Below are 15,535 nucleotides of genomic sequence, written 5' to 3'. Positions count from 1 at the left end.
ATCGAGGAAAAAAAAAAGAGATTGTGGGTTTTACATGCTTGAAAACATTCTATATGTTTGATTTTATTTTCAAATTTTCATTTCAATACACTTTACATGTTATGTTTATGTATTTTAATTTTAGATAATAGGTTTTTTTAAATTTTATTTTAAAATTTATGTTTATACTTTATTAATATTATGTTTAATATTTTTTTATGTTTTTTTTATTTTTGGCATTTTTTTAATGTTCTAACATTTTTTTATATTTTCTAAAATTTTTTTTGTATTTTTGCACCATGCTTCAAAGAGGTGCATGCCTCGCCTTGTGCCTCGGACACAAATTGGCCCCTGTGCCTTTTCTACGCTTTGTTCTTTTAAAACACTACTCCAATGATAGTCTCACTATTTCATCTTCTTTGAGTTCCTAAAATGAATTACAAGTGTATCAAAGGCACAGAATAATTGTTCCTGTTGAAATAATTGATTATATGTTTGTGAGGGTTTGTTTGGCTGATTAAAGCCTTTTTTATTTTTTTCTATTATTGTACCATCACTTAGTAGGGGCACAAGGGTCATTTCCCTTATTTTTTTTGCCATATATATTATAATGAAGTTGGCGCTGCCAATGCTGTTCCATTGTCTCGATCCTTCTTTCTTCCTTCTTCTCTTCTCTTCTCTCCTCTCCTCTTCTCTTCTCTTTTGTTGTAATCTCCAATCAGTTTTACTGTCAAGATGGTATCAGAGCGTGGCCATTGAATCAGGGCGATCAAGTGTCTTCTCCAAGCTGCTGAATCTGGGCGGAACAAAGGAGTACATCTAGGTTGATTGAATCAGACCTGCAACAAGTACCGCCCATTTTTTTTTCTTTTCTTCGCTTTCATTGGTCGTGTACCAAGAGTAAAACGAATGCACCAGAACTACTGAATGTCGGCACACCCTTGTGAGGTTTCTCTGTTTGTTTTGGATCGTGTGATCCTGTACCTGTGAAAGGTTGCTACAGATAACGTATGACCTGTTTTCTCTACTTGTTGGCTTGATGCCTTGTGTGTAAGGATCTCCTCTTGTGTGTGGAGCTTTTTGTTCTAATATAAGGACGGATCCTAAGTTGGAAGTTTTTCGATAAAAAAATTGTGTTGACCATGTCTTCTTGTTAGAGAGTGTATGCCCTTAGCTACAATCAGAATGAAGTATATTATGACATTTAATGTAAATGAATAAAGTACATATTTGGTTCATGTTATTATGTTGTTTTTCCTTGTGATACCCTTAAACTGGACACATATGAGACTCGTGTTAGTTTAGAATCTTCACATTCGAATGATAGATCTGGGGAGATTTATCTTGCCAAGGCTGACACTGATGTGCTGCTAAGTTGGCTAGGGTAGCTTGTCTTAGCTGCCAGGATGAGACCTGAGGTACATGCAGCGTGGGTTTTCTTGAAACCCTGAACCGGACCAAAATTCCAGTATTGCCCTGGACCTTGGAGATAAATGGGCAAAACCGGAATGTTACACCTGACCCCTAAACTCGATTATGATACTACACTAGGTGTCGGATTGGGTTGTCCTTGATATGCCAATCAGTGAAATCCTTAGAGGGGATCAAAACCTGGGTATGTTGGGACAGTCCGAGAATTCATCTGAATGGGTGATCATAGTGATAGAATCAGCCCATTTGTCGGACAAAGTGAATGATCGGGGATGCACTCTCTCTGATGGAAACCAAAACTACCGGCAGTCGATTTCAAAATGTTAGCAAAAGGTTTTAATTCTCGGGATCTATGTGAGTAGAAAGTGCAGCATTGTACCTTGCAACCGAGGGAGAGGTCCTCTCTTGTCGAGCAGTGTTTGATCATTATGGGTTGAGAGGTTAAGTATAAGACCATTGAGGGTAATACCTAATGGGCTAATCTTGCATCTGCCCACAGTCCTTAGGTTTTTATAAGGTGGCTTGACCCAAGGACCTTTTAGTGTAAATGTTGAGCCCATTAAGAGCCCATGGTGATGGACTCGGGGGGTTCACTATCTCCTACAGTGAATTCGGCCAGGCCTTGTAACAGAGGCTGGGCTGAACCCATGTGGCTAATGTGTAGATCAATGTTTGGGTCCCACGCCATACAAGGATAGCCAACTGAGCAGATTAAGAGGTTAAGTGAGCACATAGACTTAATGAGCCTAAAGTCCAATTCGAACTGGCTTAATAAAATTAGTTAAATGAGGACGGTTCTGGGATTTGGATCAGCAGATAGAATAAGGGGTTATCCTTATCCACTCTAAGAATCCAAATCCAAATAAAGATTTGGATCAGGAAACTCCTAATTTGATTAGGGAGGTTGATCTTTATCTACAGATAAGTTAAGGGATTATCCTTATCTCTTAAAGAGAGTCCAGATCCAAATAAAAGATTTGGATTAGGAAACTCCTAATAGGATTAGGAGAACCTCTCTTTAAGGCTATAAATAGGAGAGCAGGGCGAACCCTCGATACAACAACAGATAGTCTGCTGAACTAAGAAGGAAGACAATATACAGTTTGACTGCTTCTGACTTCCACTCTTGTTCCTGCTCTTGCCGACCTACCCAGTTCGATCTCCACCGGTGGGAGTGATCAAGAACAGTTCTTGATATTGCCTTTTGCTAGAAGAGGCAATCTAAAGTCGTGCTCACCAGCCCTCCATCATATTCTTGCTGAAGAATTCGGTTCTTGTTGAATAATCGTCCTTATGATTCTGCTTCACCTCACACTATGTCATCTTCGGTGGAAGTAGTCTTTGGTTCTCTCCTTGGGCGTGAACACCTTCATTGGGGGTTTACCATTACTCTGTATCAGGTCTATCCCTCTACTCCCTTTTGGTTTCAGATCTAGTCCGGTTTGGTTTAAAGATTGATCCTTGAAAATGCAGTTTTCTAAAATAGGAATGCGATTCCCACATGGGAGAGAGATTTTTTGAAATTTCGCCCAAACCTTCCAGCAGGGTTCGGCCATCCATACGATGGATCTCTCATCCCTTCACTTCTGAGAATTATGCTACTTCAAGGATTTCAGGAAATCAAAACAGGGCAAGTGGGGAATGGATATGAGTTTCCCCATGGTTGTTATTCCCTTTGATGGTCTGAATTACCTTGAATGGTCTAGAGGAATAAAAATTGTACATCACTACTAGGGAAAAAATAGGATACATCAATGGAAAAGTGAAGGAACCGAAGAGTGGAAGTGCTGAATATGATAGATGGAACCAAGAAAATAGTATGGTGATGTCATGGCTCTTGGTTTCCATGCTGCCACAAGTGAGAAAAACTTTTATGTGGGCTGAAACTGCTTGTGAAATATGGGAACAAGCAAAGTCCACCTATTCAGAGCAGAGACACTATGGCAAGATATACCAACTGCAAGCTGAATCATCCACTTGTAAGCAGGGAGAAAGGAGTCTCTCGGTGTACTATTCAGATCTAACATCGATATGAAAAGAACTTGATCACTATCAGAATATTAACTGGAAGTGTGATGAGGATGCAAAGGCATGCAAATCACTTGTATCTCAGTAGCAGGTATTTGCCTTCCTCTTGAGGCTGAATCCTTCATATGAGTCCATCAAGGTGCAAATCTTGAGAAGTAAAGAATTGCTATCAGTTCAAGAGGTTTATGCCTTGGTTTAGTTAGAAGAAAGTAGAAGAAATGTGATGAATTCTACAGAGGGGGAGCTAGTTGCTCTAGCTGTCTGAGGAAGTTCAGATACTAATGTCGGAGGTGGTTCTAAAAAGGGTGACTCTCAGAAGAGAACAGATGATAAGAGTAAGCTTTGGTGCCCTCACTGCCAGAAGGCAAGACACACCAAAAATACCTATTGGGATCTCCATGGAAAACCTAAATGGGCACAAGATTTGGATAAGAAGCCAACAACTGATCAGGGCAAGAAACCAAGTTAGCAGAATTAGAAAAGGTATAACTCAGCTAATATGGCATCTCAAGAGACTGGTCCCATGGTAACTTAGGAAAGGCATCCCAGTTTTGACCCTAAGGAAGAGATCATCAACTCCTTCTGTGACCATTTGGAGTTATATGGTAGTACTCTTCGCCAGATGGATACTGATCCTACTCCTACCTCTTTTGCATTTGCTTCAAGTAACACTGCCACTACCTTCCACGTGCCATCTCATACCTCTAATTCCCCTTGGGTAATTGACTCTAGAGCCTCAAACCACATGACTGGTAAGTCAAATTTATTTCAGGCATACAATCTTCTCTCTGGGAGGGATAAGGGTAGACAAGCTGATGGTTCTTTCTCCACCATAGCCGACCAATGAACCATATCTCTCCCACTCAGCCTTACCCTTTCTAACGAACTACATGTTCCTAAATTACCTATAAATATGCTTTCCATTAATAGTATTACTCACTCCTTGAACCGTTCAGCTACTTTCTATCTGTCTTCATGTGTGTTTCAGGATTTGGCCTCAGGGAAGACGATTGGTAGAGGAAGCATGGTGGATGGCCTCTACGTGTTGGAGAATAAAGTTGGTCGTGTGGCTACAGAGTCCTTGAGTTCGTCCAGTGAGAGTCAAGCCTATTTATGGCACAATCGTCGTGGTCATCTTTTTTTTGAGTCATTAAAGGTTATGTTTCCAAAGTTGTTTGAGTCTTTGTTAGTGAGTCAGTTGCAGTGTCAGATATGTCAATTGAGTAAACATTGTAGAAGCACTTTTCCTTTGAGAAATAAAAGATCTTAATTTTCGTTTCATATTGTTTAGTCTGATGTTTGGGGCCCGGTTACTCTACCTATTGAGGCTGGATATAAGTACTTCATTACCTTGGTCAATGATCAGTCTAGATACACCTGGGTTTACCCTATGCGATCTAGAGAGGAAGTGCCTAAAATTGTGAAAGACTTTCAATGCATGGTGCTCACTCAGTTCCAAACTGAAATCCATATTTTCCAGTCGGATAATGCAAAGGAATTACTTCCATAGTGACCTCACGGAATTCTTTGCTTCGAGTGGAACTTCAACGAAGCTCTTGTGCTAAGACACCTCAACCAAACGGTGTGCTAAAAGAAAAAACCGTCATCTTCTTAAAGTAGCTCATGGCTTGTTAATCCATATGAATGTTCCGAAACGTTTTTTTATGTGTGTTGTTCTGTGTGCTACGTACATCATCAACCGTATGCCCTCTTGGTTACTAGAGTATAAAGCCCCACGTCAGCTTTTGTTTCCTATAACTCCGTCGTTCCCCAGTCTAATGCGTGTTTTTGGGTGTCGTTGCTTTGTTCATACTTGTCGCCTACTCAGGGTAAACTTGATCCTCATGTTACTCCTTGTGTCTTCCTTGGTTACCCTCTATCTCAAAAGGGGTATCGTTGCTATGATCTCGTCTCTCATAAGTACTATGTCTCAATAGACGTGTCCTTTGAGAATCAACCTTTCTTCTCAATTTCTCCTTAGGGGGAGAGTAGGGTTGAGGAGAAACAGGCTCAAACTCAACTACCTCCACGACCTGACCCTCCTCCACTCCGTGTCTTTCTTCGCCACCACGAAAGCCAACAGAGTTCAAGAGCCGTGGAACCTGACACTATGCAACCGACATCATCGGCTTCACCGAAGGTTGATCCTTCCCATCAGCCAGGTACACTAGCTTCTATTGATATGCCTGCTCCTCTCAATGTTGATTCCCCTGTCACTAATGATCTTGATGTTCCTTTTCCTAAGAGAAAGGATGTTAGATCTTATACCACTGACCATCCTATCTCTCACTTTGTGTCCAATGATCATATTTCATCTTCATATCGTGCATTCTTCTCTGTTGATAGTATCCCCGTTCCTAAGAATGTGGCAGAAGCTTTATCCAAACCTGAATGGGCAAATGCAATGAAGGAAGAGATTGATGCATTACACAAAAATGACATTTGGGAATTGGTGGATCTTCCTGAAGGGAAGGAACCAGTGGGTTGCAAGTGGGTGTTCACAGTGAAACACAAGGCTGACGGAACTGTTGAAAGGTACAAGGCCAGATTAGTGGCAAAAGGTTTTACACAAGTATATGGAGTGAATTATGCAGAGACTTTTGCCCCAGTAGCCAAGATGCACTCTATCAGAATTCTCCTTTCACTGGCGGCAAATCTAGATTGGGAACTTCACCAACTGGACATCAAAAATACTTTCTTGAATGGTGACTTAGAAGAGGAAGTGTACATGACCCAACCTCCAGGTTTTTGTGCTAAAGGCAGTGAACAAAAAGTGTGCAAGTTAAAAAAATCTTTATATGGGCTGAAACAATCTCCTCGGGCCTGGTTTAGTAAGTTCCACTTAACAGTTCAATAGATGGGGTTCAAACAATGCTAGTCAGATCACACAGTATTTGTGAAGAAAGGTGAAGGGAAAATTTCAGCTCTAATTGTGTATGTGGATGACATAGCGATCACAGGAAATTGGGAGGCTGAAATACAGACTCAAAAAGTTCTTAGCCACTCAATTTGAGGTGAAAGATCTAGGCCCCTTACGTTATTTCCTTGGAATTGAAGTTGCCCGCTCTCACAAGGGCATCTTTATTGCCCAATGGAAATATGTACTAGATCTACTAGAAGATACAAGCAAACTGGGACTCACCAATTGAACCTAACCATAATCTAGGAGACAGTCAGCGAGAGTTCTTGAAAGATGTAAAAAAGTTTTAGAGACTTGTAGGGACTCTTGTATTTGTCTATGACTAGGCCTGATATTTCTTATGCAGTGGGTGTCCTTAGCTAGTTCATGCACAATCCTAGGACAACTCAACTCACCTTGAAGCTACAGAGAGGATCCTCAAATACCTCAAGAAGTTTCCTGGAGTTGGTTTGCTAGTCCAGAAACATTGACATTTAAATGTGTAGGTATATACTGATGCTAATTGGGCAAGGGCAGTTGATGACCGAAAGTCTACCAGTGGATATTGTGCCTTTGTAGGCGGAAACCTAGTCACATGGAGAAGTAAGAAGCAAAGTGTGGTGGCTAGGTCTAGTGTTGAATCTACAGAGCTATGTCTCATGGGGTTGCTGAAATCATGTGGATAAGAAATTTGTTAGGAAAATTGGGTTTTACAGTTAGCAACCTATGTCACTCTATTGCAACAATAAGGCTGCTATCAACATTGTAGCTAATCCATTCCTATATGATAGGATGAAACACATTGAGGTGGACAAGCATTTTATTGGAAAAAAACTTGTAAATGGAGAAATGTGCACCCCATATGTCAGCTCGGAAGAACAACTTGCAGACATCTTCACTAAAGGTCTTCATCATGTGCGACATAATGATTTGTGTGACAATTTGGACATGATTGATATCTATGCTCCAACTTGAGGGGGAGTGTTGAAATAATTGATTTTATTTTAGTTAGGGTCTGTTTGTCTAATTAAAGCCTTTTTTATTTTAATATATTATTGTACCATCACTTAGTAGGGGCACAAAGGTCATTTCCCTTCTTATTTTTCCGCCCTATATATTATAATGAAGCTCGCGCCGCCAACACTGTTCCATTGCCTCAATCCTTCTTCTTTCTTCCTTCTCTTCTCCTCTCCTCTTCTCTTCTCTTCTCTTTTGTTGTAATCTCTAATCAGTTTTACAGTCAAGAGTTCTCGCTTTAGTAGATGAGCCTCTTCCCTCATTACTCAGTCTAGTCATCAATAAGATAAGTTATGATTCACCCTACTTTGTTGATTTCCCGGACATAAATATCCCTTTTGCACTGAAGTCAAGGTAAGCATCATTCTTGTACTATACTTTTATCTCCAAGCATGTATCATAAACCCTTCTATAACCATCCACTTTTGCCTAGCATGTTTCTTTTAAGTTTGTCCCTAGGACTATATTAGAATCACATTGAAATACGAAAGACCCATAGTTGTCAAGGCAACGCCTAGGTGAGCGCCTAGGCAACTAGGCGCTTTTCAAAGAACAGCTCGCCCAAACGCCAACAATGTCAAGCACATACTTATATAAATATTTATTAAATAAAAAAATATAAAATATATAATATTTTATTGGTTGTTTTAGTTATTATAATAGAACCTATTGCATGTTATCATGCTTTTGTATTGAGGAAAGTAAAAACAAAGTTAATCTTCGAGGATTTCACATTGACAATAGAATCAAAGTATCGAACTGTGGAAGATGAGAGAACAACAGCCTCCACCATTCCCACACAGTCCTCTAAAGTTAGTTTTGTTCTCTGTTTCCTGGTTTAAAACAGTGGTTACGCCCCATTGTCTCCTATTCCTTTTTGTATCTTATCTCCAAGTTTTTGGAATCATTTTATTGGACTAAAACAGGGGCTCCACCCCCTTCTATTGTTCTTAAATTTCCTGCATATTTTTAGCTTTTTTTCTCATTATTGGTGTCTGAAACAAGGGCGGAACAGGGGCTCCGCCCCTTCTTTTATTCTTCATATTCTTTTATTTTAATATTTTTTTCACCAGCTTTTCTGGGTCTAGAACAGGGGCTCTGCCCCCTTCTTTTGTTCTTAACTTCTTCCATTTTTTCAGCTTTTTTTTGTTCTCATCATTGGTTTCTGAAACGGGCTCCGTCCCTTATTTTCTTCTTCATATTTCTTCCTTTATTTTATTATTTTTTCACCAGATTTTCTGGGTCTAGAACAGGGGCTCCGCCCCCAACTTTTCTAGAATAGGGGCTCTTCCCCCTTAAGTTCTTTCAAATTCCAAGCACAAAAGTAAGTATATAATACATATCCGAAAAAAAAAAAAAAAAAAAAAACTAGTTCAAAAGGGTAGAAATCCATTGGCAACCTTAGTTTTAAATTCCATCACCTAGGCGAGGGTTAGGCGCCTGGGTGCCCCATGGTCGCCTAGCCTCGCCTTGAAAACTATGGAAAGAACCTACATTGGATATGGTTGAGTTCTCTAATTAAAAAGAACCAATGAGGAAAAAGTGGGTCTCTAACATAATGTAAAGAATAGCTGAATCCACTAACAGAGATATAAAGCATGATCAGTAGCTAAGGAATATGCACAAACATTTGTCAATTACTTGGAGACAGTTTCTCCCATTTATGAAGATGAATTATGTGAGGGTTCTTCTTTCCTTGGTAGCTACACACTCATGGCCACTATATCAGTTCAACGTCAAGAATTCTTTCATAAATGGGGATCCTTAAGAGTAAAGAAAGGAAAGAGAAGAAAGGCAGTCCTAAGGAATGAGAGGATTGATTTAAAAGTTGTGAAAAGGTGTTAGATATCAGCAGTAAAGAGAAAAGGAGAGGAGAGAAGAAGTTGGCGGCAATAGGGTTTAGAGAGAAGTTTATCGAATGTTTTCTCCTTCCCTAATCCTTTTCATTAAAACATAATTTACAAAGTTTCGGTATTTACAGAGAGGCCCTTAATTGGGCGACTAACTTAATTAAGCATAACATAAAAAAATATAAAGATTTGCACGTTAAAGAAATCTTTATATGGCCTTAAGTTGTTAAGCAGTCTCCTAGGGCTTGGTTCAAGGTTCAAAGTATTGACCTGTATCGGTACTCTCTTTTTTTTGTTCTTTTTCGAATCTGGTTCAGAGGGGCCGGTCTACCCCCTGAACCACTTGCCGACACGAAACACACCCTGTAGGGGCATATCGGGAAGGCTCCGGTACAATATGTATCAACTGATACGGGCCGATACATATCAATACTTTGAAAACCTTGGCTTGGTTCAAGCAGTTTGAGGAAGCACTGGTGAAGATTGGTTTCACACAAGTCTACTTTGACCATATACTGTTTATTAGAACACTCCACCTTAGTTCATATCTGGGAAGGTACTTGGGGGGCGGGGGGGGCGAGGGGGGGGGGGCTTGGCCAGGGTCAAAGGGCAGATCTTCCAGCCCGGACACTATACAAAATTCACTTTTGTATTATTGTTGCTTCTTTATTGGGAAATTTTCTATTTGAGATCCTATTAGCAACACCTAAGGCTATGACCATCTGCATAAAAAGAACAACCATGCTGCACAAAAAAAGAAGAGAAAAATGTGAAACTTTAGCAGAAACCCTACTAAGTTTCCTTGCATCCAGCACCAGATGGGTATCCATACTTTCAAGATTCCACTTCACAGAAGAATGTTCAGTTCTTCATATATGCATTTTCTTCCAAGCTTCTCAGTAAAATTATTTGCTTCATATTTATCAATGTTAACTTAATTTTTTGAGAATCTAGAATCAAGTAACTCTACAACCTGCAAGAACACTTTTTGGAGAAGGGAAAAACCAAGAGGCCTCAAAGAAGCAGAGCACACAAAAGCATGAAAAAGGAAGGAAGGAAGGAAAGAGAGAAAGAAAGAAAGAAAGAAAAAAACTTATAACCAGGAAAGAAATTACCTCAGGAACTTTCCCCAAAAACAAATCATACCCACTCCCCAAAAAGACTATCAGCTATCAAATTGGCATTCATCAGAACACATTCTAGTCTGAAAAAGATATTGAGTGCATCTACATTAGGAAATAAATGGAAGAACTCAACTCAATCATATAACATGATCCCCTGCTTTCTTCTCTCCACCTACACACACAAAGGAAAATACAACCCAAGATGTGTTGGTACACTCCATGAATACTTGTCCTGATTTGACATACAGATCTATTTACCTTCAAACTAGTTTTACTCTTATTTAGTGAATAATTTTATTACACTGCTTCAACAAACCAATCTAATTCAAGTCCTCAACTCAATTATAAGCTATGCGAGAAGTACAACTTCTATAACTTCAACTAAGTTGCTCCACAAGAAAGCAAAACATCATTTATAGTCTACCAAAGGGGAAAAAATACTAATTTAATATGTCAAATAAGAAAAGACATATACGAAGGATTTGACAAATATTTTAACAGTAACAATGTACCAATAGCAATTTATTGGTATTATGAGTAAAAAAGTATCCATCCACTATGTACCAATAGCAATTTAAAGGAAAAATAGAAACTCAAAAATCAAAACTATAGTGTCTCATTGAAACAGTGATCAATGCATGATTGCAAAAAGGAGAGATAAAAAAGGGCCATTCCCCATTGTGTAGCCCATGAGCAAAAAAAAAATGTTGGGCATGACAATCCAGAGTCTTGAAAGGTGTTGAATTTACACAAACATAACTTTTGGCACACAATGGCTACTTTCAGATGGGGAGTGAAGGGGGGGAGGCAAATAACAAATGAGAAAACGTAATTAAGAGTACATACCATTTAAAAGAGTGATTTTCTCCTTGGTGTCCTTGTACTGTCGCAGGCACTGCAGAAAACGACATATATAAGGGAAAACAAGCACCAGTGGGATAGCAATGGAATGACTGCCACACACAGAATCAGCTTCGAACCATGCAATTGTAGCAACCTGCATATTGAAAGGATATTGCTCAAAAAAAAAAAAAAACAGAATACATTCTTACATGCAACAAGGAGTGTATATATGAAAGTCAGATAAACAGTGTAGTGTCAAACTGTAAGCAGCAAGTTACTTTAGCTTTCACTAATCCTATAATAACAAATCCAATTGGTAACACAAGAGAAGGATACAATATATGAATTATGTTTCTTTTTGTTATATCACAATCACAATGATTATCAACAATTTTATAGGAACAGAAGCAAAAATTATATGCAATATTTTATATATTAGTAGTGGTTACCAAAGAATCACCAAGAGGCTAGACAAGAATTGCAGATGGTGTGATTAGAGGTTTAAAGTTGAATTGCAGAAGTTAAGGCTGTCTTGGAAGTGGTAGGTTGGGGTTGATGCAGCATGCTTTCAAATGGAGTTTGAAAATATTACTGCGTTCAGGCAGAGCCCCCTGTCTAATTCCAAAAGTCTGCAGGTGGAAGACAAAGTTGTTCAAATCTTGGGCCTACCGTTTCATCTCTGGAAATTAGAAGTTTCTTGTCTCATTGCTTCTCTGTGCAAGGCTCAGAAGGATGGTTTCTTTGTGAAAGACATGCACTCAGCTGCTGTCAGTCTAAGAAACGTAAGACCAGAAGAAATCCCCCGGAAGGTTGAGGTGTTTGCAGATGGGACATTTTACTCTGTGTGGCTGGTGACAGCGATCGAATCTTCTTTGTGGCATGAAGGTAGGAGGGAAGAAGATGAGAAGGTTGAAAATTGGGTAGGTGGACTCAAGGGATTGGCCCGTTCAAATGTTGTTGAGACTTTCATGTATAAGGAAAGTCTTGCAGAAGAGAGTTTAAAAGGAAAGAAGCCAAAACCCAGTTTGGAATGAATGGGAGGAAAGGAAGATATAGCATGTAACAGGTCTTATGCCCAGGCTTTGAGGCGGCGACCGGCGTCTTCATGGTTGGCGCGATAGAGACGAAGATGATAGGCAACAGAGAGAGAAAGGGGCACAGCCGCACAGGTAAGCTCCAAAGCAAGAGGAGAATTGGCCACTATGTGAGACTTGAGAGGTCATTGGTCGGAGGACGCACCAAAGGAAAAACTAGGAAGACGAAGAGAGTCAACGAGGAAAAAGTGAAGAATCACAAGAGAGACTAAGAGAAAGAAAGCCTACAGCCTATTACGGTTTAGGTTTCCAAGAGGGAAAACTTGAAAATAGGAAATTTTGAAAAGGTGCCAGGCAGAGATGTGTTTGTTTATTGGATATTTGGATTTTAAAAATAACAAATTTACATGGAGAGGTAAGGTACTAAGGTTAATCTTTTACTTTTTCTTGGACTTGTTTGAAAATTGAAAAGGCGCCAGGCTAACATGGCACGCAAGACAGTAGGTGGATAGAGTGACAGACACCTTTTCAGTGTGACAGACGCACAGCAGTAAGGTTATTCAATTTTAAAAATATAAATATAAATATAATCTATAATATATAATACCCTATATACATTATATATACACCGGTCGATTCGGTTAACTGCCGGTTTTTGTACAAGGTTAACCAAAACCGAACCAAAATTTTTGGTTTTTTAAGAATATCAAGCCGAAACCAAACCAACTAGTTCAGTTAATCGATTTTTCGGTTCGGTTTCAACGGTTTTTCAGTTTTTTTGCTCACACCTAGGTGTTACCGAATAAGAATGTACACGATCTAAGAGGAGCTGGAGAAAAGCAGAGCCTAAATAGTCAAATAAGTAGGGCCACTAATTTGGTAGTGGGTCATGTGGGTACAAGAAGAGAAGGGGCTCTTTTAAATCTTGGAAAAAATGGTAACAGACCAATTGAGGTCGTTCCTTTAGTGGGGTGCTCGAATGGGCACAAAGCAATAGAATCCCGACCGTTAGAAAGTGGGCTAGGTCGAATTCTAAATGGGGTGAAGGAAGGTGAGGCCATCCAAGGGTGCAAGGAGGATTCAAGTGGGTTGGGCCCATTAAATTACAAAAGGAATGGAGCATGTGACAACATAAAAGGTCACACAGATGTCTCAAAGGGGACAAAAGAAAACTCAAATGGGTTGGGCCTTTCAAGCAACTTAAATCATTGTCCTCACTCAATGTTCGTTACAGTCCAACACCACCAAATGGGAGAGCTCACTTCTATGGGTGCCTACACTGGCTACTAGGAAGGGCTCGCATGAAAGAAGGAACCCAAGCAACAAGAAGAAACCTACGAACAACGGGTTTGGTGATTTGGAAGGAGATTACTTGCATAATGAAGAAGAGACCAACTTAGAGGAGTTAGAAACCTCTTCAGCACCTTCTCCTTCACATTCGTAGGGTGTCTCATTAGTGGTTTCCAACTGCCCTCCTGAGCAAATTGGAGTTACACCAATTTGGGGTTTTTCTTCTAACAACAACCAAACACTTCACCCACAGCCGCTTCAACCCAACCCCATTCCCTTGGAGTTTGGTACTTGTGGGTTGAGTGTCAGCCCAAATACTCTGGTTCCTGTGTCTCTTACTGGTAGGTTTTTTGTGCCTAAAACAGATACTTTCCAGGTCTAACCATTATCTAAAGCTAGATAAGGGAGAATTTTGAGGGGAAGTGAAGGTGAAGGAGAAGGTGTTGAAGAGGTGCTAAAAATGGAATTTAGTGAGCAAATCATTTGAGGAGCTTGTAAGGAAGAAGGTGATGAAGGGGGGGATTGGAAATGGGGTTGAAATTGAAAGAAGTAAAAAATGTTATAGTCCATTCCAAGAAGAAGAGGGGAGAAGAAGAGCAAATAAAGAAAAACTCGATAGAGGAAGAGAGGCTAAAATCTGGTGAGATAGGGGACTTAGAGTTTAGTACAAGGGGGGAGAGGAGGAAGAGACCAAAATAAAGGGTTGGGTAGTTTGGTGTTGTTTGTGCCAAAAGGTCTTAGGAAGATAATATGCTGGAATGCCAGAGGACTGGGGAGTTCTAAGAAAAGGCGGGTAGTAAAAGATTTACTTAGAAAGGAAAATCCAGATATAGTGATTTTACAAGAAAACAAAAGTGGTAGACTAGGATAGGAAATGGGTGAGAAGTATTTGGACCTCTAAAGTGATAGGATGGTCATTTGTGCCCTCATAAGGGGCTTCTAGGGGTCTAGTAACAATATGGAAGAATGAGGTGATGGAGCCCTTTGAGGAGCTAATATGCCGGTTCTCGGTCTCTCTAAAATTTAGGAATCTAGGAGACGATTTCATTTGTGTTCTATCTAATGTTTATGGTCCTAACAAATATCGAGAGAGAGGTGAAATGAGGGAAAAACTTTTGATGTTAGAGGCCTATGGGATGGACTACGGTGTCTTGGTGGAGATTTTAATGTCATAAGATTTACAAATGAGACAAATACTCTCAATTAGATGGTGGCAACTAGTATAAGGAAGTTCAATGAGTTTATTGATTATTGTGCTCTAAAAGAGATTCCTCTCCAGTAAACTTTGTTTGCTTGGTCCAATTTACAAATTCTCCCTATTTACTCCAAGTTGGGAAGGTTCCTTTTCAATCATGAGTGGGAGGACCATTAGGTAGGGTTGATTTGCCCAATTAGTATTAGAACTAAGGACTTTATAGGTGCCCCACACCATTTTGATTTGAAAATATGTGGCTCACACACCTAGACTTTATGAACAAGGTGGAGGAATGGTCGATTGATGAAGTGGGGGATGTCTTATGGAAAGGAGTTAGGTTCCATAGAAAGATACAAAGGCTCAAGTGCAAAATAAGAGAATGGAATAATAAGCATTTTGGAAAAGTGAAGGAAAGGAAAGTAGAAGTGGTGCTCCAAACTGAGCAGTTGGACGATGAGGAAAGTGAAGGTTTGTTAAGAGAGGAGGATGGGATTTTAAGACGGCCTCTGAAGGAGTTGGAAGAAATTCTACTTAGGGTAGAAATTTGTTGGAGGCAAAAAATCGAGATATAAGCAGACTAAGGAAGGGGATGGCAACACTAAGTTTTTCCATGCAATAGCCAATGGGATAAAAAGAAAGAACTTTGTGTTTTCAATGGGTAGATCTAAATCTCCAAGATCGAATGGCTTCACTATGGCATTCTTTTAGGACTGTTAGGAGATTACCATAGAGGATTTATGGGCAGTCTTTGAGGAGTTGGTTCAGGAACATTTTATTAGTCCTGCGATTAACTCCACCTTTCTAGTTCTAATACTCAAGAAGGGTGAGGCAATTCAACCGAGAAA

General features: G+C 39.7%; 1 protein-coding gene across 21 annotated transcripts in view; it reads right to left on the bottom strand.

Moving 5' to 3' along the window:
• The window catches only part of LOC148846692 (uncharacterized), a 61,888-nt gene that overhangs the window by 7,710 nt on the left and 38,643 nt on the right, over nt 1–15,535 (bottom strand). For 18 of the 21 annotated variants that reach the window (XM_088954345.1, XM_088954334.1, XM_088954344.1 and 15 more), the window contains one exon: nt 11,175–11,325. In XM_088954345.1, coding sequence (XP_088810471.1) covers nt 11,175–11,325 — 151 coding nt within the window. Of the gene's footprint in view, nt 1–10,319; nt 10,501–11,174; nt 11,326–15,535 lie in introns of all 21 variants that reach the window. The other 3 variants (XR_016102137.1, XR_016102139.1, XR_016102138.1) reach the window with 2 other exon arrangements.

This window comes from Nelumbo lutea, chromosome 7 (genome assembly GCF_056320005.1).
Source record: "Nelumbo lutea isolate HS-2025 chromosome 7, American lotus-T2T, whole genome shotgun sequence".
NCBI classification, from domain to species: Eukaryota; Viridiplantae; Streptophyta; class Magnoliopsida; order Proteales; family Nelumbonaceae; genus Nelumbo; species Nelumbo lutea.
Note: the sequence above shows the minus strand (reverse complement) of the source record. Positions and strands in the feature narration are given on the sequence as shown.